Raw genomic sequence first — 23,882 nt, 5'->3', positions numbered from 1 at the left:
TTTCTAGAACTCCTACTCTGGCTTGATAACTCCCAAGGCCCGGATGCCTAAAAGGGTGGCTGATATCCTTGGTTACTTCCTTCCTCAGGTATTATACTGCTTGCTATGATTCCTAAGTTCTTCTGCCTATCAGGGTCACTTCGCTTACCCTGTAACGCCTCCTCCTATCAGGTGGGTAACTGTTGGTTTCTCCCAGGAGGTTGAATCCTGCAACTGGGGTATCTCTTCAGAGCTAACTTAGGCTCTCTTGTTCTTCAGGCAGGCTGGAGCTTCTCAACAGCCTCCTGGACATCACTAGCAGCCAGGGCTATCCAGCTGCATGTCAGGAGCAGGCTTACTGGCCTCTGTCTTCTCAGACTCCTGACTCTGCACACCCTCTCCCTGTCTGGGCCTGGACATTTATACTAGGGGCTCCCTATCTCCCTCTAGTGTCTGGGATGTCTAACTACACCCAACTAGGCCTGCTGCTGCATGAGACAGGGGTACATTGCATATAACAACACAGTAAAACATACATTAAATGCAGAATAAAATATGACATTTCTGTTCCTTGTAAGTAAGAGTAATGCGCACACCAATTGACCCTTGTGTAGTGCCCACCCATACCTAGTGGGACACTACAATAGTAGAGGTGACGGATATGATATATAGATAGTAGAGGTGACGGATATGACATATAGATAATAGAGTTGACGGATATGACATATAGCGATAGTAGAGGTGACGGATATGACATATAGATAGTAGAGGTGATGGATATGATATATAGATAGTAAAGGTGACGTATATGAAATATAGAGGTAATAAATATGAAATATAAATAGTACAGGTGACATGGTGTGTGGCTGTAGGCGAGGAGAGCCTGATGGTGTGTGGCTGTAAGGATAAGCTTGTGGGTAAGTGGGCAGTACTGATGAGCGGTGATTAATTATCCTGCAGGTTATTTTTCCTGCTTGAGGAATTGTTGTTGCGACTCCACATCCTTTTGGGCATGCATGTAGCAATTGTTAGCTGAATAGTAATGATTGGACAATGCAATCCAGCAACGGTGGCCGTGCTTGCACACTATAGAAAAAAAAGGCTTTGGCCTATTTGCAGTCCCATGGTCCTGCCCACCAGGGAGGCTGTAACTTTTTGCTATAGTGTGCAAGCACGACCACCACTGCTGGATTGCAAGGTGGTCGTAACCATGGGAAGGGGCAGTGTATAATTTGATGGTAAAAGGAATCCATTAAGAAATATGGACAATCACAATACATTAGTAAGTGGCGTGTATTAACTTTCTCTACATAATATGACACAAGGCTGTTCCGGCCGGGAACAGCCTGCTGGATCCGTCACTGCTGGGCGAATCGTGCGCTGCTGGAATTCTGTATGGGCCCATTCACTATAATTCTAGCAGCGCACGGAACAGCCTGTGGGATCTGCTTGACGCGGATGTGGAACAAATCTGACATGGCACTCACCATTACGTGGAACTTGTTTTATTACTGAGGCCTCGTTCACATTTCCATTTTTAACATGGAAAATGTGGGCAGCACACCTACCAACTGATCTTAATGTGTCTGTTCACACATCAGAATTTGTTTTAACTGACCATGAGTCAGTGAAAAAAAAATCAAAGACCATGATGCGGACCAAAAATGCCTATTGAAGTCAATGGGTACATGAAAATCACGTACTCAGCACGGATGGCATCCATCTTTGGTTAGATCTGCAATGGACACATGAACCAAATACGGATCCTTCATGGACATCTTCAGGAATAGCTGATGGATATAATATATAGATAGTAGAGGAGATGGATATGATATATAGATAGTAGAGGTGATGGATATGTTTTATAGAGGCAGTAGAGGTGAGATATACCATATATACATAGTAGAGGTGACGGATATGATATATATAGATAATGGATAGGATATATAGATGTAGTAGAGGTGACGGATATGATATATATAGATAATGGATAGGATATATAGATGTAGTAGAGGTGACGGATATGATAGGTCCTTAATCTTCCAGTCCATATCGTACAGCTAATAATGGCATCATATGACTATGCAGACAGCTCCAGTAAAATACAGCTTGGTGCAGGGTTCTTCCGGTGCACCCCTGCAGTAATGGTATTTCCCTTCCTCCGCCGCGCGCCCCCCTCTCGAGCTCATTTACATGTTTGTAGTAAACGCATTTCTCAAACCTATAGCTCCTCCCTCCTCGGAGCCGTAAGGTATTTAAACTTCTAGACCACGCCCACGTGTGCAAACGCATTTCGCTATTTTTTATTGCCTCACTTAAACACGCCCCCTTTTCCTGGAATGTCACCGCCCACCGCGTCCTCTGATTGGTCCCCACTTTCGAATTTCTGAAAACACTGTGTCGCTATAGCGATTGTTGAATGCAGCAATTTCATTGGCAGGTCAAGAGCCAATAGGAATGGAGAGCAGGCGGAGTCCGCGAGATTCAAACGTGTGTGTCGATCGGCTATCACCAGGGCTGGTAGGGGGAGAGAGCGGTCGGTCCGGACAAGGGGTCAGCGCTCAGCCGGTAGGAGAAGGTCTGTGTCCCGGTCCGCACGTCTCATCACGGAGGACTCCAGGAACCGTCTGTGCACGCTGAGAAGGTAGGACCAGTGACGGGGCTGTGTCCTGTGCGTCTCCTACACGGGGCTCGGGCTCTGACTGGTAGTCTCCGACCTGCAGCCATGCAGCAGGGCTTCTCCTGTGTGTGCAGTGAGGGGCACTAGAGGGGTCGTCTCACTGCAGCACGTGGAGAAAGGTCCTAATGTGCTGTGACTGCCCCTATTGTCTCCTCACAGTCTACACTGCAGAAGTCCTGTAATGTCCAACCACGACCACCACTGCTGGGATCCGGGGGCAGCAGAAGTCCTATAATGTCCAACCACCACTGCTGGGATCCGGGGGCAGCAGAAGTCCTATAATGTCCAACCACCACTGCTGGGATCCGGGGGCAGCAGAAGTCCTGTAATGTCCAACCACCACTGCTGGGATCTGGGGGCAGCAGAAGTCCTATAATGTCCAACCACCACTGCTGGGATCTGGGGGCAGCAGAAGTCCTATAATGTCCAACCACCACTGCTGGGATCTGGGGGCAGCAGAAGTCCTATAATGTCCAACCACCACTGCTGGGATCTGGGGGCAGCAGAAGTCCTATAATGTCCAACCACCACTGCTGGGATCTGGGGGCAGCAGAAGTCCTATAATGTCCAACCACCACTGCTGGGATCTGGGGGCAGCAGAAGTCCTATAATGTCCAACCACCACTGCTGGGATCTGGGGGCAGCAGAAGTCCTATAATGTCCAACCACCACTGCTGGGATCTGGGGGCAGCAGAAGTCCTATAATGTCCAACCACCACTGCTGGGATCTGGGGGCAGCAGAAGTCCTATAATGTCCAACCACCACTGCTGGGATCTGGGGGCAGCAGAAGTCCTATAATGTCCAACCACCACTGCTGGGATCTGGGGGCAGCAGAAGTCCTATAATGTCCAACCACCACTGCTGGGATCCGGGGGCAGCAGAAGTCCTATAATGTCCAACCACCACTGCTGGGATCTGGGGGCAGCAGAAGTCCTATAATGTCCAACCACCACTGCTGGGATCCGGGGGCAGCAGAAGTCCTATAATGTCCAACCACCACTGCTGGGATCCGGGGGCAGCAGAAGTCCTATAATGTCCAACCACCACTGCTGGGATCCGGGGGCAGCAGAAGTCCTATAATGTCCAACCACCACTGCTGGGATCCGGGGGCAGCAGAAGTCCTATAATGTCCAACCACCACTGCTGGGATCTGGGGGCAGCAGAAGTCCTATAATGTCCAACCACCACTGCTGGGATCTGGGGGCAGCAGAAGTCCCATAATGTCCAACCACGACCACCACTGACCTCATCCTGTTCGCGCAGCCGGCACCGTCTTCTTTCTTAAAGGGAATCTGTCACCTGCTTTTACCATTTTAAGCTGGCACCATCGCTATGTTCACTAAAGTATCTTATTTCTAGCAGTCTTCTTTTTACTTTATTTCGTTTTGTAGTTTGTTTCTAGGCCCCAAGGTGCCCAGGGGGGTGTTTTTTTCCTTCTCCGGTGCCCAGTGACGGGGCATTTCTAGAAGGTAGACTATGACGTGGGGAGGGGGCAGAACCGTTTGCTGGGCTGTGGGATGTTATTTGAGTATCAGGAGGCGTTCTTGGGCACTGCAGGGGGTGTCACTGGGCACCGGAGAGTGAAAAAAACGCCCCTCTGGGCACCTTGGAGCCTCATTAGCATATCATAAAAAGCGCTTTTATATCAAAAGGACAAAACGAAATAAAGTAAAAAGAAGACTGCAGGAAATAAGGTACTTTAGTGACCATGGCGATGGTGACAGCTTAAAATGGTAAAAGCAGGTGACCGATTCCCTTTAACGAGGATGAGGTGAGTGTGTGTATGTATATATGTGAAGGGGTTCGGGTCTAGGTACCACATTCAGTTTTTTATCACGTGCGTGCAAAACGCATTACACTTGCACAGAAAAAACTGAACATCGGAATGCAATCGCAGTCGAAACAGACTGCAATTGCGTGCCTACTCGTGCGGTTTTTACACAATGCAAACGCAACTCATCCGGGACGCCCATGTGAAAGAGGACCTTTCACCGATCCTGACATTGTGAACTACGTATACGGACATGGAGAGCGGCGCCCGGGGATCTCACTGCACTTGCTATTATCCCTAGGCGCCGCTCCGTTCTCCCGCTATTTTCGGTTACAAAGTTATGGTAGGCGGAGTCTGCCCTTGTTCTGCTGTAGCGCTGCCCAATCGCAGAGCTCACAGCCTGGGAGGTTATTTTCTCAATGTCAGGATCGGTGAAAGGTCCTCTTTTTAAACTTTTTCCAGAGAGTACAATCGCCTGAGCAAGCATCATAGATGCCTCTTTCACACTACCATTTTTTTCCGTTTTGCAGGCTGCTTTTTGCATTCCGTATACTGACCATTCATTTCAATGTAGAGAAAATGGAAGGCCACAGCAGCGTCTCACCAGTATTCTTCTTTATTTAGAACACCTCACAACAAGGCATAAAAAATCTTTGCTGCCCATTTCAATGGGTCCGCGGAAAAACGGAATGCATACAGAAATGCATCCATATGTCTTCCGTTTCCGTTCAGTTTTTTGCAGAACCATCTTTTGAAAATGTTATGTCCAGCAGCCCATCCCAATTTGTTCTATGTAATTACTGTATATGCCATTCGGAAACAAAAAATGGAACGGATCCGTGAAAAATGGACCGTAAAACACTGAAATAGCCATACGGTAGTGTGAAAGAGGTCTAAACCAAATACGGATCCTTCATAGACATCTTCACGAATGGAACACTGACTGAGTCTATTTTTTTTCCTTATGAATCTCAAATGGACATGGGAATGTGAATAAGGCCTTAAGGGTACTTTCACACTAGCGTTTTTCTTTTCCGGCGCTGAGTTCCGTCCTAGGGGCTCAAATCCGGAATAGAACTGATCAGGCATATCCCCATGCATTCTGAATGGAGAGTAATCCGTTCAGGATGTCTTCAGTTCAGTCTGTTTGACTGATCAGGCTTTTCAGAAAACCGTAGCATGTTGTATTTTTACCTCCAGCCAAAAATCCAGAACACTTTGACTGAACACCGGATACGGCATTTTTCCCTTTGACTTGCATTAATGCCGGATCCGGCGCTGTGTGTTCCGTCAAACCGGGTTCGGCTTTTGCACGTTTAAACCCGAAAAATTAGAAGAAGAAAAAGTCCATAAATGGCGGATCCGTTTTTTCCAATGCATTTTTTCATTGTGATCAAAATCCTGATCAGGATTAAAATGTAATCCGTTTTCAAAAGTTTTTTCGGATCCGGCGGGCCGTTCCGGCGACTGAATTGCACGCCGGATTCAAACAACGCTAGTGTGAAAGTAGCCTAAAGTGTATTGCAGGATAGGAGGTAAAAGATCAGATGTGCAAAAAATCCGCATGATTAAAAAAAAAAAAAACACACAAGAATCTGCACTTTTTATGTGGTGATTGTTGCTGATTTTTATCTTGCCCTTCCACTAAAACAGGTGAAATCTGCACAAGAAAAACGCAACAACAATTGACCTGTTGCAGATTTCAAAATCCGTACAGCCGAAGAATTTCCGCAACTAAGGCTACTTTCACACTGCCGTTTCTGGGTCCGCCTGTCAGATCCGTTCAGGGCTCTCACAAGCGGTCCAAAACGGATCAGTTTTGCCCCAATGCATTCTGAATTGAAAAGGATCCGCTCAGAACGCATGAGTTTGGCTCCGTTCCGCCTCCATTCTGCTCTGGAGGCGGACACCAAAACGCTGCTTGCAGAGTTTTTGTGTCCGCCTGGAGATGCGGAGCCAAATGGAAAGGCAGCCGGACTGAAATTACTCCATGTCAGGCTTTTTAGTCCGGCGGCTTTCGCCGTGCGGGGACGGAGCAGCGGCACGGCGAAATCGCCGCAGGACGGATCCAACAGGGTGAACAGCCTGTCGGATCCGTCCTGCCGCAAGTGTGAAAGTAGCCTTAGACTTAGATTATTATTTTTTTGACAGAGTAATGCAGACGGATCCGTTCTGAACGGATACAAGTGTTCGCATTATCTGTCTGTGCTGAAACCAGACGGATCCGCACCTAAACGCAGTTGTGAAAGTAGCCTAAGGCTACTTTCAACAATTAATGGAAAATTATGTTAAGGTTTACTGTACTATTTCTTAGAATATCTAACTGCCTGAAGGACGGTTAAAATAAAATTAACTTTATTCAAGATTACAGGGCTCCAGATGGCGCCAATGCGACTAAGAATTTACAAATGGCGACAAGACTTTTTAGCCTTGTCGCCATTTGCGACTAGACCCTCCGGGGCAGCTCTGCAGTAGAACAGCGACGGGCACAGGGGCTGATAGTTCTCTGCCGCCGCCGATGTTCTGCTCAGCCTGAGTCAGCTCGGTCCCAGCACACAATAGCAGAGCCGCTGGCAGCAGGGAGGGGAGGGGCTCGGGAGCAGTGTAATCTGATCCTAGAGTGGAGGCTGCTTCTGCCAGCCCCTCCCCTCCCCGCCCACCAACCAATCAGAGCTGAGGCAAGGCAAGCACTAGCAGCTCTGAGTCACTGACAAGTACTGGGAGAAAGAATCGAATGAGTCACAGGTGAAAAGAACTAAAGATCCGACTTGTGACTCATTCGATTCTTTCTTAGACTCCCTGTACAGTGTGCCCCCAACACCCCAGTATAAGAAACATTGGTGGCACAGCGTGCTCCCCCCCCAACACCCCAGTATAAGAAACATTGGTGGCACAGCGTGCTCCCCAACACCCCAGTATAAGAAACATTGGTGGCACAGTGTGCCCCCCCAACACCCCAGTATAAGAAACATTGGTGGCAGTGTGCCCCCCCAACACCCCAGTATAAGAAACATTGGTGGCACAGTGTGCCCCCCCCCCAACACCCCAGTATAAGAAACATTGGTGGCAGTGTGCCCCCTCCCAACACCCCAGTATAAGAAACATTGGTGGCACAGTGTGCCCCCTCCCAACACCCCAGTATAAGAAACATTGGTGGCTCAATGGGAAGTGCCAATGAGGGTTAAAAAATAACTTTAAAAAATTAACTCACCTCCTCCAGTTGATCGCGTAGCTGTCGGTCTCCTGTTCTGTCTTCAGGACCTGTGGTGATGTCACTGAGCTCATCACATGGTCCATTACCATGGTGATGAATCATGTGATGTATCATGTGATGAGCACAGTGATGTCACGACAGGTCCTGAAGAAAGAACAGGAGATGATCAATTGGAGGAGGTGAGTTAATTTTTATTTTTTAACCCTCATTGGCACTCCCCACTGCGCCACCAATGTTAATTATATTGAGGGGGGGGGGGGGGGCACACTGCGCCACCAAAGTTTATTATACTGGGGTGTTGGGGGGGTGCACACTGCGCCACCAATGTTTATTATATTGAGGGGGGCACACTGCGCCCCCCAATGTTTATTATACTGGGGTGTTGGGGGGTAATGTTTATTATATTGAGGGGGGGCACACTGCGCCACCAATGTTTACTATACTAGGGTGTTGGGGGGGTGCGCACTGCGCCACCAATGTTTATTATATTGAGGGGGGCACACTGCGCCACCAATGTTTATTATATTAGGAAGGCACACTGCGCCACCAATGTTTATCATACTGGGGTGTTGGGGGGGCGCACTGCGCCACCAATGTTTATTATATTGACCTTCGACTAAGCATTCTGTATTAAAGAATGCTATTATTTTCCCTTAGAACCATGTTATAAGGAAAAATAATACAGTGAATAGACTTTCATCCTAGCAACCAAGAGTGAAAATCGCACCGCATCCGCACTTGCTTGCGATTTTCACGCAGCCCCATTCACTTCTATGGGGCCTGCGTTGCGTGAAAAACGCACAACATAGAGCATGCTGCGATTTTCATGCAACGCACAAGTGATGTGTGAAAATCACCGCTCATGTGCACAGCCCTATAGAAGTGAATGGGTCCGGATTCAGTGCGGGTGCATTCCGGTATTCTGACTGCCGGATCCGGCACTAATACATTCCTATGGGAAAAAATGCTGGATCCGGCATTCAGGCAAATCTTCAGTTTTTTTCGTCTGAGATAAAACCGTAGCATGCTGCGGTTTTATCTTTTGCCTGATCAGTCAAAATGACTGAACTGAAGACATCCTGATGCATCCTGAACGGATTGCTCTCCATTCAGAATGCATAGGGATATGCCTGATCAGTTCTTTTCCGGTATAGAGCCCCTGTGACGGAACTCTATGCCGGAAAAGAAAAACACTAGTGTGAAAGTACCCTAAAATATTAAGTTTAAATCCCCCCTTTCCCAATTTTACATATAAAATATATAAACAATAAATAAATAAACATATTACATAGCGCTGTCCAAACTATTAAATTATTAAAAAATGTCTCCTATGCGGTGAGCATTCGCCATTTTTTAGTCACCTTGTCACCCCAAAAAATAGGATAGGACTGTTCTATTATGGGCCGAATGTTTCATAAAATGCGAAATGCACGCGGCTTTTTTTGGTGTTTTTTTTGTTGCGCGGTATTGAGTATCGCAATACTTTTTTATGGTGACGAAAGCGAATCAAAATTTTGGTATCAAAACAACCCTATGCCGATCTGATCGGCGTAGCGTTGTCACGATACCAAAATTTTGATTCGGTTTCGATTTGGCGACTAAAAATTTGATTTTTGGCTCCTACATTTTTCAGTTCAGGAGCCAATGGCTACTAGGTATTTTTCTCGCCCATTTTCCTTGGGGGACACAGACCTTGGGTATAGCTCAGCTCCCTAGGAGGCGTGACACTAAGTAAAACTGTTAAGCCCCTCCTCCATCAGCTATACCCTCAGCCTGGAGATAGAGGCTACCAGTTTTAGCTTAGTGTCCAAGGAGGCAAGACACTCCCTGCTACTGCAGGGCTGTTTTCTCCTTGTTATTTTTACTTTTTCTTCTAATTTTGTTATTTTATTTTTTCCTAGGGATACCAGAGACGCATTAGACCTCTCTGCTCTCCCGGGGTTGAGCTGCGCCAGTGCCAACTTATCTGCACTGCTGCCTCCCCCACAGAAGCAATAGGAGGATCTGGGCAGCAATGGCTCCCCTACATCCCGCCAGCTAGGGGGTCGCCCGCACGCCAAGCCCCTCTTCCAGCTTCCTGCCATTGCGGTGCCAGTGGCTGAAGGGGCGACCCTGCTGGAAAGGACTGAGGGTGAAGACGTCGGACGGTGAGATGGCTATCCCAGCCCATACCCCGTCCCTATCTGCAGCATCTACCCCTCTGGGTAAGGGGGGCACCCGTGGTCGCTCATTCTGAGCGCTCATCTGCAGGACAATGCAGCACAGCAGCATCCTCAGCACCCCCACGCCGTTCCCCCCCACGCTGCTATCTTTCTCTCCCCCCCCCCCTCATTCGGGGCTGACAACATTTTTTCTCTTCTCTCTCTCCCCCTTCCCGCCGAGACCGGGGGGCGGGGCTTAGCGGTCCCGGCAGGGGGCGGGGCTTACGCGCGCGTCATTTTGGGGGCGGAGCTACGTTCTCCTTCACAGGAGACATTTCAAGCGCTGGAGGGGGCGGAGCTTGTTCCCCGTGCTTTCTGCTGAGGTTTCCCGCGCTTCCTCACTCCTGACAGGAAGCTGGGACACGGTGGGGGACTCTAACCTCCTGTGTACATCGCTCGGCTTCTGTGGGCGCTCTCTGCTGCTCTCTGCTGCTCACTGCTGTTCACTGCTTCTCTGCTGCTGCTGATCTGGGCCATCTCCTGACGTTCTTCTGAGGCACTGGTAGGACAGTTAACCCTCTCCTAACCCTCCTGGTCATAGCTGCTATAACCCTTTGTGGTCTCTATATTAGAGTACAACCACACTTCAGCATGTCAGATCCCAAGGTGCCCCCAAACCCTGGTACCATGCCTGTACCGCCTGTAAGGAACTTTTTCCGCGGGGGCAATCTGAGCCGCATTGCCTTGCATGTCAGGCCCCGGTGCAGGGCCTGCTTCCCGCTGCGCCCCCCGGTGCCTCTGAACCCCCTGACTGGGCTAGGTCTCTGTCTCAGGCGGTGGAAAGCCTTACACACGTAGTGGGCCGTCTCGTGGATAGACCGCCTCTCCCGCAGGCTGCCACAATCCCTGTCGCACCCGCTGGGACTACCGTTTCTGCCGCCCCCACTGGTTCCCTGCCTCCCAGCGAATCTTCCAGGGCCCGGCATACTCAGAAACGTTCAAGGGTTGAGCGCACATCTTCTCCAGATGCTTCGCTCTCTCCGCCATGCGTGCGAGCTCAGTCAAGTCTATCCTCTCAAAGGGATACGCTTTCTGAGGGAGAACTGGCGGATTCGGACGTGGACATGGACTCAGAGCTTCCGTCCAAATTGGCGTCCGCGGTGGGGCATCTTGTCACTAGCATCCGTGATACCTTTCAGCTACACGATGACCCCCCCAGCTCTGAACAGGCCGGCGTGTCCTTTCTCCGCCCCAAACAGGCCTCCAAGGTTTTTCCCATACACGCTGATTTTTCTTCTGTGGTATCCAAGGCTTGGACTCGGCCTAACGTCCGCTTTATTACACCCAAAAAGCTGGACATTTGTTATCCCTTTCCAGCGGATTCTGTGACCACGTGGACATCCCCGCCTAAGGTTGATCCTCCCGTGGCTCGCCTGTCCAAAAGCACTACTATTCCTGTACAGGACGGCAGTCTGTTGAGGACCGTCGTACGGAATCCCTCTCCAAGGCCATATTTACTGCCTCTGGTTCGGCCCTTAGACCGGTCTTTGCCTCCGCCTGGGTTGGCAAAGCGGTCTCTGAATGGGGTTTGCAACTGGAACGGGAGTTAGGGTCGGACGTCCCTGTTCAGGACCTCCGTTCCTTAGCCCAACTAATTGTTCAGGCCGGAAAATTCGTCTGTGAGGCCTCCCTTGATGCGGGTGCCCTCATTGCCTGTTCCTCTGCCCTGGCAGTTTCTGTCAGGAGGGAACTCTGGCTGAAGGTTTGGGCGGCGGACGCCGCTTCCAAACGCTCTTTGGCCGGCCTACCATTCACGGGTTCCCGCCTGTTCGGAACCCGTCTGGACGAACTTATATCAGAGGCCACGGGTGGGAAGAGTACTCACCTCCCCCAGTCCAGGCCAATGGGCGCCCCCCGTGGTCGCGCTGGTTCGTCCCATTTTCGGTCCTTTCGCAAGCCCACCGGGTCTAGACCCGCGGCCAGTTCTTCTTCCTCTGGCCCAGCCCAGGATAGACGCAAGAAGCCGTTTTTTCGGACGCAACCTACCTGGCGCAAGTCCCAGCCTGCACGGGCTCCCACAGGCCAGCAGCCCTCTGCCTGAAGGTGCGCCCCCACCCACCCGGGTGGGGGGCCGCCTTCTCCTATTCAGGAACGTATGGCGGGCCCACATCTCAGACGCATGGGCGCTCGAGATTGTATCTTGCGGATACAAAATCGAATTTGCGTCCATTCCGCCAGACCGTTTCTTCCGATCCCGTCCTCCGCGAGATCCCGTACGAGTGGCCGCCTTCTTCGCGGCCATTCACTCTCTAATGGACAAGGGTGTCGTCGCCCCCGTGCCTCCGACGGAAAGGTTCAGGGGGTTCTACTCGAACCTCTTTGTGGTTCCCAAGAAGGAAGGCTCAGTGCGTCCGATCTTGGACCTAAAACGCCTGAACCGTTTTCTCCGACTGCAGAGATTCCGGATGGAGTCTCTCAGGTCCGCAGTGGCCTCCCTGGAAAGAGGGGATTTCATGGCCTCAATCGACATTCAGGATGCATACCTCCACGTTCCGGTTGCTCCATGTCATCACCGCTTCCTGCGCTTCGCGGTGGGGGACGATCACTTCCAATTCGTCGCCCTTCCCTTTGGTCTGGCGGCGGCTCCTCGAGTGTTCACCAAGGTCCTGGCCCCTGTCTTGGCCCTTCTACGTTCAAGAAGTGTTTTTCTTCTCCCATACTTGGACGACATCCTGGTCAAGGCACCCTCCTTCTCTCAGACATCCCGCAGTGTGGAACTCACTCTGGAGACCCTGACGCGGTTCGGTTGGATTATCAACCACCCCAAATCTTCCCTTACCCCCTCCAGACGGCTGATCTTCCTGGGGATGCTCCTGGATACAGAGTTGGCGGAGGTCCGCCTTCCGTCGGACAAGCGTCTGGCCCTTCGCGGGTCGGTTCGCAGTCTCCTCCGTCATCACCGCCCTTCCCTCAGATCCAGCATGCGGTTGTTGGGAAAGATGGTTGCCTGTTTCGAAGCGGTGCCGTTCGCACAATTCCGATCCCGCACCTTTCAGAGGGCAATTCTGTCGGCCTGGGACAAATCACCGAGGAGTCTGGACAGGACCTTTCTTCTGCCTCCCCTGGCTCGGGCTTCCCTCGGCTGGTGGTTGCATATCCCTCTAAGGGGGAAGTCCTTCCGTCCACTGAACTGGCTGGTGATTACCACAGATGCCAGCTTACGGGGGTGGGGGGGGGGGGGTTTCCCTCCCCGGTCCGTCCAGGGCGTTTGGTCTCTATCGGAGTCCAGACTTCCAATCAATATTCTGGAACTGAGGGCGATTCTTCTGTCCCTCAGACACTGGACCCATCGGCTGAGGGGCCACCCTGTTCGGATCCAATCGGACAATGCCACGGCTGTGGCATACATAAACCATCAGGGAGGCACTCGCAGCGCTGCAGCGATGCAAGAGGTGACCCTCATTCTCCTCTGGGCGGAGACGCACGTGCCGGCCTTATCTGCGATTTACATCCCGGGGGTGGACAACTGGGCGGTGGATTTCCTCAGCCGGTCCACCATCGACCCGGGAGAATGGTCCTGCACCCAGAGGTGTTCGAAGCCCTTTGTCTTCGCTGGGGTCGCCCCGACGTGGACCTCATGGCCTCCAAATTCAACCACAAGGTCCCCCTATACCTGGCCAGGGCACGGGACCCGAAGGCATACGGCGCCGACGCGCTCGTCCTTCCGTGGCGCGAATTCTCCCTTCTGTACGTCTTTCCTCCTTTTCCCCTCCTGCCACGGGTTCTTCGGAGGATCGCGGCAGAGGGCGTCCCCGCGATTCTAATCGCCCCGGATTGGCCCCGCCGGTCTTGGTACGCCGACCTAATGTTGCTGTTGGCAGACGCACCGTGGCCACTGCCCTCCAGGGAAGACCTTCTCTCTCAGGGACCGATCTTCCACGAGCATTTAGGCTCGCTACGTTTGACGGCGTGGCTATTGAGACCGCCGTCTTAACGCGACGGGGTTTCTCCGCGGACGTAGTCCGCACCATGATCCGGGCTCGTAAGCCCGTATCCTCTAGGATCTACTATCGGGTTTGGAGGTCCTATCTGGGGTTCTGTGAGTCCCGGAGCATCCCACCTCTCCGGTTTTCTCTTCCCACAATCCTGTCCTTCCTCCAGTCGGGTCTGGACCTGGGGCTGTGCCTCAGTTCTCTGAAGGGTCAGATTTCGGCGCTGTCTATTCTTCTCCAGCGTCCCCTGGCCCCTCTAGGGCCAATTAAGACCTTTTTACAAGGGGTGGCTCACTCTGTTCCGCCGTACCGCCCTCCAGTTCCTTCCTGGGACCTGAATGTGGTGCTCTCGGCGCTCCAATCAGCCCCCTTCGAGCCTTTACGGGAGGTCTCCCTTCGCCTTCTGTCCTGCAAGGTCATCTTTCTTGTGGCCGTCACGTCTCTCCGACGGGTGTCGGAGTTAGCGGCTCTTTCTTGCTCCGAACCTTTCCTGATCTTCCACCAGGATAAGGTTGTGCTTCGGCCTGTCCCGACTTTCCTGCCAAAGGTGGTCTCCGCCTTTCACATCAATGAGGACATCGTCCTTCCGTCGCTCTGTCCCTCTCCTTCCCACCCCAGAGAACGGGAACTGCACCGTCTGGATGTGGTCAGGGCGTTGAGGATTTACTTGGAGGTCACCGGGTCCTTTCGGCGCACGGACTCCCTGTTTGTGGTTCCGGAGGGTTCGCGCAAAGGGTTGGCGGTCTCCAAGGTGGCTATTGCCCGTTTCATTAAACTGGCGGTGTCTGAGGCTTATCGAGCCAAGGGCAGACCTCCGCCTTTCGGCGTCACTGCTCATTCCACCAGAGCAGTCGGAGCTTCCTGGGCGCAGAGGCATCGGGCCTCGGCTGAACAGTTGTGCAAAGCAGCCACTTGGTCCTCTCTGCACACTTTCACAAAGTTCTATAGGGTGCATACGCATGCATCAGCGGATGCTGCTTTGGGCCGCCTGGTTTTGCAGGCAGCGGTTTCCTGATGCTCTGGTGGTGTTCCGCCTTGGGTTTGTGGTCCCTCCCTTCTTGGACTGCTCTTGAACGTCCCAAGGTCTGTGTCCCCCAAGGAAAATGGGCGAGAAAAGGAGATTTTTGTATAACTTACCAGTTAAATCTCTTTCTCGCTCTTCCTTGGGGGACACAGCACCCACCCTTCTGTGTTTGGTTACAGGGTTATGGTCTGGCGCCCCGTTGGGTTGCTGGCTGGTTGTTTCCGTTATTGGTTGTTATCCTTTCACTACTTGGACACGCAACTGGTAGCCTCTATCTCCAGGCTGAGGGTATAGCTGATGGAGGAGGGGCTTAACAGTTTTACTTAGTGTCACGCCTCCTAGGGAGCTGAGCTATACCCAAGGTCTGTGTCCCCCAAGGAAGAGCGAGAAAGAGATTTAACTGGTAAGTTATACAAAAATCTCCTTTTTTTAGTCTGGAGCACTGGATTACCAATTAAAAATGGGCGAATCTCTCCTTTGATTCTCATGTAGAGACAGGCAGATTGTGGAACTATTTGAATCGCGGAATGGAACAAATATTATGCGCCATTTGTGTCCACAATTACGTAAATAGGGTACAGACACAGCGTACAGAGGTTAATCATTCAGTGTCGTACCTAACTGCAAGTACGTACACAGCCAGTCGCACGTTTATAGTGCATAACCTGACCCAATGTGAATTAGGGCCATATAGCGGCTGGTCGTGTACGTCCCACTAAGCAGGTCTCTATCACTCCACATACCAGTGCCCCATTATTTATCCGTCCGGATCGTTCTGTGGGAGCACCAGTTACTGAGTAGAGGGTCCCTGTTTATTCGGACTCCTCGTTCCCATATAGTTGGAACATAGCAGGACAGTCAACCACCAACTTGGGACTACCTAAACTCAATTCTCTCAGCCTGCTCAACGCATTTCTGTGCCCCTTCTTTTTTGGGACACTTCATCAGAAGCATGGCATTCAAGTCTGAGAGGGGATAATCTAACTATATCATCTGTGTACCGGCAGCGGACGCTGCACGTGTCTTGTGCAGCGTATTGGCACTGTATTGGCCGTACGTGCGCCGCCGGAACTTGCTCTTAAATAGGGATGCGCCCAGTCACAGCGAGGAAACAAGGCGCTGTCCACCCGGACCAATCACAATACGTGGGTGTGGCCAAACCAATAGCTACACCCCCGCCCGGATCTCGTAACACTGTAGTAGGCGTTCCCCGCCCGCTGATGCACAGCACGAAGAAAAGAAAGGGGGACCGTTAGGCGGCTCTATTATTAAGTGCAGGGATTTCTATACTAATAACCTGGATAGCGAAGGTACAGGGAAGTGACCAGGACATAAACACATGTCTCTAATAGACATTTGGGGACTATGTATCGACATACTGTTGATTTTAATAATTCAAGCATCTTTGAGCAATTTCTTCTAGCCCTGAGGTATTGCCCCTTGGGTATACCTCTACGTAACGCCTGCAGATGCCAGCTGTTCCATTCCAGTAAATTGTTTGTCGCTGTTGGTTTGCGGAACATCCTCGTTGTTATGTGGCCATCTCTTCCTTTCGTAATATACAGATCCAGGAAGGTGATCTCCCACTTTTCCACTGTTGACGTGAAAAATAATCCAAGCTCCTTCACGTTAAGCTGTTTAACAGGTCATTAACATATCTAGTAGGGTCCTCACAGAGGGAGAACTGCTCCTCTTAAAAAGGGGGCTATCCTTTGTTCCCACAGGCAGATTCAAGGCCTTTAATTGGGTAAAGGATTTAAATCTCTTTATCCGCAGACTCAAATGGAAGAAATTCTTCCGTACGTACGATGCTCGACAATGTCAGGAATAAGGGATCACACAAGATGACATGTCAGATGTACCGTTTCTTAGCAGAGTTATGGGTAGAGGAGCGGGGGCCCGCGTATTGCAATTGGTTCGGGTGGACAGCGCCTTGTGACCGGGCGCATCCCTATTTAAGAGCAGGTTCCGGCGGCGCACGTACGGCCAATACAGTGCTGATACGTTGCACAAGACTCGTGCAGCGTCCGCCGCCGGTACACAGACAATATAGTTAGATTACCCCCTCTCAGACTTGAATGCCATGCTCCTGATGAAGTGTCCCAAAAAAGAAGGGGCACAGAAATGCGTTGAGCAGGCTGAGAGAATTGAGTTTAGGTAGTCCCAAGTTGGTGGTTGACTGTCCTGCTATGCTCTAACTATATGGGAATGAGGCGTCCGAATAAACAGGGACCCTCTACTCAGTAACTGCATCTGCTCCAGCAGCGCCGCGGCCTTCTCACTGTTTACCGCCGGCCCACTGACGTCACGACTAGTATCAACTAGAGTGGGCTGGGCTAAGCTCTGTTTACTTGAATGGAGCTTAGCCCCGCCCATGCTAGTTTAATAGGGTTAAATCTGTCACCAGATTTAACCCTATTAAACTGGCTGACATTAGGAGAGTTAATCATATGCTTCTGGATGCCCCCGTTACTGCACAATTTTGACTTTTATAATATGCTAATTAGCATCTAGGAGCAGGGGGGGGGGAGGAGTTGCCCCTGCTCCTAGAGGATCCGTTCAACCACCTCAAGTCACGCCCTGCCATCCTCGATTGACGGGGCCAGGCAGCGCTCGTTTCCACTGGTCGGCCCGTTGTGCTGGGCCTGCGCGAGATTTATCCAGCACACAGGGCCGGCCGGAAAGAAGAATGTTGGCCCTGTCAATCAAGGACGGCAGGGCAGGATTTGAGGTGGTTTAACCGGGGGGGGGGGGGGGGGGGAAGATATGTTATTAGCTAGAGCAGGGGTGCACAACCTGCGGCCCGGGGGCCACATGCGGCCCTTGCTACCATTCTGTGCGGCCCCCAACCATCTGGTAACAGACATGTATGCCTATGTCTTGTGGCTGCTCACATGTATTTTTCATGTATTTCTCCCATTAGATGGGAGTCCTGGAAGTGTAACTAGACATTAATGGTATATAATGTGTGTTCAATATGCCATAAGTACAATATTTCAGTGGTTAACACACCTTTTTAAATTTTTATTTCGGCCCTCGTCATTGGTTCAGTCTGGCAATGTGGCCCCCAACCAGTAAACGTTGTGCACCCCTGAGCTAGAGTATAGACGCAGTTTAGGGTCCTGGGAGGTCTAATATCTTAATACTCTAGATTAGGTCTCAAAGGATATATCACGGACCCCAGTTGTGCTTTGTAGTAGTGACCGCGCTGGGACGGCACAATACAACAGTCCTAGATCAGCGATTGCCACCACCTTCTTTGTGGATTATCTGTGGCTCACTGTATATACCATGAACAGTTTGCTGATTGCCCACAGTGTCTGTTGGGGGATGGATATATTTTCTCTGACCATGGCCTTGTGTTTTATGTATGTAAGGGATACGTCATGTTTTAACCAGTAAATGAATAAAGTTTTGTTTTCTTTTTAAAGCCGTCCATTCTATTCAGAACCACTGGGAACTGAACCTCACCACAGCAAGCCTGAGGAACCCCAACCCCCTCTCTACAAAGTGTTGTGCCATTGCACAGTCCCACAAGGTGAACCTCTTGGCTTTTTACTTGCCATAGTCTTCTGGTCCTCCCAATGTATGCTTCTCCTCTCTACTCGTGCATTCTAGGAGAGTGGCTAACAGCAGCTCGTTCCATCTTTCATTACTTGAACAGATGTTCATTTGAATGGAATACTACTTTATTTTCTCTATTCTGGCCCCTCTAAACTGCTGACAGCTCTGTGTAGGCGATGGGGGAAGGAACAGTGTAAGCACACCTGGGGTGATGTGACCAAGAAATTCATTTATTAGGTTAGGGCTACATGGTTTCTCATTGTGACATCACTGTGTAGCCCTAGCCTTAATTTCCCTGGTGCCATGGAGGATGTCTCTTCAGGTTCAGTGTTCTTGGCAAATTGCCCTGAGCACTTCCCCAGCCCTTCCCCTCAGCTAGAAGTGAAGACTATGGAATGCTGCCCAACCCCTGATGAAGCCAGTATAGCTAGCGAAACACGTTGTGGGCAGTCAGTAGATTTTAGGTCTGTGTGTCCGGTCCTACGTAGCTTGTTGGCTTATATGTTACATCTTCTCTCAAATGATTATGTCACCGATAATGATGCAAAGCCATACCCTAGTTAGATATCAGATGCTAGTGAGCCATTTGGCTTATTCTGGCCTATGCAGGGCCATAGCATGCAAGTAGTGTAGCAGGGTTAGTGCACATCCATGCCATCTACATTGTTGAGCACCATACGATCACGCATGGACGGGACACAGCGGTTTTTAACCCTTTGTGGATGCTCACTGATCTACTTTTACTGTGATCATTAAAAGCTATGTTTTATAGGGAAACATTATTATCTGGGTCAAGTTTTGGGAATTAAACCTTGCAGCTTATGTATTTACTGATTTAAGTATACCCATACCCAGGGAGGGTCCATTAGGTTACTCTGATATCTAAAACATACATGTCTTACTTGACACCTCAAAACAGCTGACAGATCCCCTTTAACTGGGTTTTCTGAGATTATGATATTGATCACCTCTCCTGAGAAGAGACCATCAATATCAGAATCTTGGTAAACCCGTTTTAAACTGCTATAAATTGCCCAAGTCAGAGAAATTCCCTTAGCTGTAATTCTTTTTTGATGGTGACTTAAGTTATGGCCTAAACGAAGTGCTTGTCATATTGTCAGTTCGTGGAAATCCTTGGTGAACTTGCAAAGGCAGTGAGTTGTATAATCTACTTCTTTTTCCCAGGACTCTAAGGATGTTGCCTCTTCGCCCCTCTCGGCCAACGTTATCCAAAGCGTCCCGCACAGGAAAACCCGTTACTGCAGAGAATGTTCAGCCTGCGAAGGTATCATCACCTATTAACTTGTGTGTAGATGACCTTGGAAAATAATATTGTAGTTTCACACAGGTCATGAGCCAGTTTTAGCCACGACACTAGATAAGTGTGTGGGATTTTGTTTTTGCACAGGAGGACTGTGTGCAGACGAAGCGTTCCCCATCATCCCCACAGGGTGGAGCAAAGAAGAGATCTGCTTTTGGAGACATCACCAATGTGAGTATACACTATCTTTATTCTATACTCTTATGTCTGCTCTGAACCACTAAAAAAACATCTGACCTTCCACAAATACAGGAGAAGATAGGATGTTCCCTTCAAACCAAACCCACACTGGGGAATCGGGTACGTGCTGCTGACCAGCGGCAGTTTCTTCTCGTCATTTTTCACTGTCACTTTTCTGTGGGTTTGAATACAAAATAAGACCGTACTTCCTTGGATAGTATTTCAGGACACAGGTAGACGCCATGCTCTAGTGTATAGACACAACAGCTATATTTCCTATATAACAATTCACCATTTTTGTAAGAAGTGTCATTTGACCGTAAGATGATCACAGAAATTTATTGAGAGAAGAGAGATTTTCTTTGTAACTGCTGAAAGTCCTGAATGTGGACCACCCTTCTATTTAGGCTACTTTCACATCTGCACTTTCCCTTTCCGCTATTAAGAGCAGTCATAGGATCTCCATACCGGAGGAAAACGCTTCCGTTTTGTCCCCATTCATTGTCATTGGGGACAGAACGAAACTTAATGCACCAGAATGCATTGCGTTCCGTTTGGTGGCATCCCCATCGCGGACAGACTAACGTTGCAAGCAGCATTTTTCTGTCCACCATGTTGTGCGGAGCAAGACGGATCTATCATTACTCACAATGTAAGTCAATGGGTACGGATCAGTTTTCTCACACAATAGAAAACTGATCAGTCTCCCATTGACTTTCAGTGGTGTTCATGACGGATCCGTATTGGCTATGTTACAGATAATACAACCGGATCCGTTCATAACGGATGCAATCGGTTGTATTGTCAGTAACGGAAGCGTTTTTGCTGATCCATGACAGATCCAGCAAAAACGCTGGTGTGAAAGTAGCCTAACTTATTTCCTAAGAGGGTACTTCAACATGGTCCAAATACTGACAATGGGGTCTTTCTCTTCCCCTTCTGTTACGTGCCTCAACCCACTGTGTTTGGAGTGGATAGGATGACACTGTAGCCTAGCCAGAGCACTTCCATAGTAAGCAACAGGACAGTATTGGGGGAGAATGGAGGGAAAATTTGAGTTTACCCCAGACAGACGCTACAAAGGAGTTGTCCGGCCTTTTGAGTTTAACTGTCCCCAGCAGCGTCCTTGTACGTATTGAAAATTAATACTCAACTGATCCTAATTGCTCTATTCTATGATCTTCCAGTTCCTGGCCTGTGAAGAGGTAGGGTTGCATGTGCTGCTGCCACCACTGACTGGCCTCTGCCATATGCCGTTTGAGGGCACTTCTCTGCTGTCATTGACTGCAGCAGCACATGTGACTGCTAGTGGGCTAGGAGAGGAATTATAACTGACTGGTAATCCAAGCCTGGTCCTTATTTGAGGGCCTGCTCCTAAGGCTACATCCACACGGCCAAAACTGATTTGCGGTCTACAAACTGCGGATCGCAAAATGCTGATACCGTCCGTGTGCACCCTGCACTTTTTGGGAGTTCTGTTTTCAAAATGTTCAAAACGTTTTGCGGACAAGAATGCGGACAGCACACGGATGGCATCCTTGTGCTGTCCCCTTGTTTCCTACCCTATAGAAATTAATGGGTCGGCTTACAAACCACAAAGAATGCGCAGATCAGACGCGGACCAATAATGCACTTGTGTGAATCGGGCCTAATAGTGAGTAGCACATGTGAAGCACAGTCACTTTAAAGGGGTATTCTAGAGCATCATTTTTCTGCCACTGCTCCTGTCCGCTCCTCTCCACTTTGTGTTCCCAGGCCTCATACTCTGTAAAGTTGCAATTAGGGATCAGTACAATAAGTACTAGTTGTCTATTTTACCCAGATCTGGCCCCATTTTTTATTAAAATTATTCCCCAGAATACCCCTTTTAAAGAGGACCTTTCATCGCAGCGCAGAGCATCACAGCCAGGGAGGTTTTTCTCCCTCGCTGTGACGCTCTGCATTGCGATTGGAGAGCGCTACAGCCAGGGGGGAAGGAGACGCCCACAGAGAGACTGCATCCCCTCCCCATTGCACTGATGCTTAATATTATCATACTGAGAGCGAAACGGGGCGCAGGAGCGACATCTTGGAAAACCAGGCAGGGTGGCAGCACAGCAGGGGGTACCCCGCAGGTACAGATATTTATCTCACTTACTACAAACCCATGAAAGGTCCTCTTTAAGGATCGCTTTGGAGCCAGTCATTATGCATTTTATATTGTTTTCACAAAAAGAATAATATTTTTTACAGGCTAACAAAAATCAGCAACAGCTTCATAAAAAGAAAGATGGACAGAAAGCTGCTCCAAAGAAGACAAGAAATATAGCCGTCAATGGAGTATTAAAAAATAATGAAATTAAAGTCAGGAGGTGAGAGAGCATGTATATATGGTTGACATGTGCGCCAGAAACTGAAGTCTACAACAGATACAGGCTGGCGTAGACTTCAGCTATAACGTCCGCCACTTTCTGGTGAAAGTTCTAATAAATCCGGCGGCTAAGAGAAGCCCCCCGCTTACTCGACACTTCAGAAAAGTGCCAAGAAGCTTAAAAAGTCGCAAGTTATGTTGCACATTTGGCATGCTCCATAATTTGCTACATATTTTTTTTTTTATGGAAATTTATAAATGTGCCCCATTGTATTTTGTTAGTGGCAATTTTTAGTTATGTTTTTGTCTAAAATCTGAACTATAACAAAAATTTGAGAAAACTAGCAAGATTTGAAAATGTATACATTTAAGACAGACGAACCACACAAAGTTAGTTTTTAACATTTTCCATGTGTCTACTTTGTTGCCATTATTGTTGGAAAGTAGTGTTTTTTTTTTTTTTTTTTTTTTTTTTTTTTTTTTGGCCTTACTATATTGAAAGTAGAGGTTTTCTATGCTTAGAAAGCTAATGCATATCACTGGTTCAGTCACAGGCACAATATATGATTAGAAAGACACCAGTGTTGTGTATTAGCTTTTAAGGCATAGACCTCTTCTCAATATAGTAAGGTTAAATGAAGGAGTAGAAAAAAAATTATATAGAAGCCTATCCTGGAATTTGAACACAGGACATCTACAAGCAAGGCTGACCACTTCCTCCAGGATACACCGTTATTATATATTTGTCTTGTGTGAGGCCTAATTGCTTGTTCAGCAGTGGAGGTAAGAGCTGAATTTACATGCAGCGATCTCCTCCACTGTATGGGGATGAAAAATGGCAACGGTTATCGCTCATCCTCATACAGGCTTAGTGGGGGACATTTATCAAGACTGGTAAATCCTTACGCCAGACTTGATCTCCCTGCATGGGTGCGTCTCTGCCCTGTAGTGCGCCAAAAACTAAAGTATACGCCAGTGACAGGCTGGTGTAAACTTCAGCTCTAACATCTGTCACTTTGGCGAAATTTTCTAGCAAATGCGGCAGACAACGCTAAATCCAACCCCTTTTTCTTACCACTTCCGAAAAGTGCAGAGCAGCCTAAAAATCTGCAAAATACGGTGCACATATGGCGTTCTCATTTATCCAGCTCATGGTATATATCTGTAAGGAATAAATCAAGGCAACTGGACGTACTGTAGATTTCTTGAAAACGTTTCAATCGTTCCTACAAGCTTTCTCAAGTCACTCAGAATTGAGAAAGCTCGTTGGAAGAACGAGTGAAACGTTTTCAAGAAATCTACAGTACGTCCAGTTGCCTTGATTTATTCCTTACAGATATATACCATGAGCTGGATAAATGAGAACAGTCACAGACATTTAAACAATAGCACACGTCTTCCATAGACTGCTATATACATGAAATCTATATATGATGGGTTTAGGGCTATGCTCACATTCCATTTGAAGCCTCTGTGGGTTACTGTCAGATTTCTCTGCAAGAATAGCACAAGACTTGGCTCTATTTGTGCCACTAAAACAAACCAAGTCAATGGGATCCATTGTGCGATGGGTTCAGCACAGCAGCTTTGCTTCATTATGAATGGAAGTCGTGGCGCCTATGTGGACAGAGCTGGTTGTCATTCTAAGCCCCTTACTTACTCATG

General features: G+C 49.1%; 1 protein-coding gene across 2 annotated transcripts in view; it reads left to right on the top strand.

The window, feature by feature from the left end:
- The first annotated feature begins 2,425 nt into the window (after positions 1 to 2,425).
- Positions 2,426 to 23,882, top strand: part of CCNB3 (cyclin B3) — a 40,766-nt gene continuing 19,309 nt past the window's right edge. Inside the window, exons 1-6 of one of the 2 annotated variants that reach the window (XM_044306509.1) lie at positions 2,426 to 2,623; positions 18,234 to 18,340; positions 19,552 to 19,651; positions 19,775 to 19,858; positions 19,940 to 19,987; positions 22,100 to 22,218. In XM_044306509.1, the coding sequence (XP_044162444.1) occupies positions 19,562 to 19,651; positions 19,775 to 19,858; positions 19,940 to 19,987; positions 22,100 to 22,218 (341 nt within the window). In that variant the 5' untranslated portion in view covers positions 2,426 to 2,623; positions 18,234 to 18,340; positions 19,552 to 19,561. The remainder of the gene's footprint in view (positions 2,624 to 18,233; positions 18,341 to 19,551; positions 19,652 to 19,774; positions 19,859 to 19,939; positions 19,988 to 22,099; positions 22,219 to 23,882) is intronic. The other variant, XM_044306510.1, reaches the window with a different exon arrangement.

The sequence above is a fragment of the Bufo gargarizans genome, chromosome 9, assembly GCF_014858855.1.
Source record: "Bufo gargarizans isolate SCDJY-AF-19 chromosome 9, ASM1485885v1, whole genome shotgun sequence".
Classification (NCBI taxonomy): domain Eukaryota; kingdom Metazoa; phylum Chordata; class Amphibia; order Anura; family Bufonidae; genus Bufo; species Bufo gargarizans.
The sequence above is the reverse complement of the archived record's forward strand: the minus strand, read 5'-3'. Positions and strand labels throughout refer to the sequence as shown.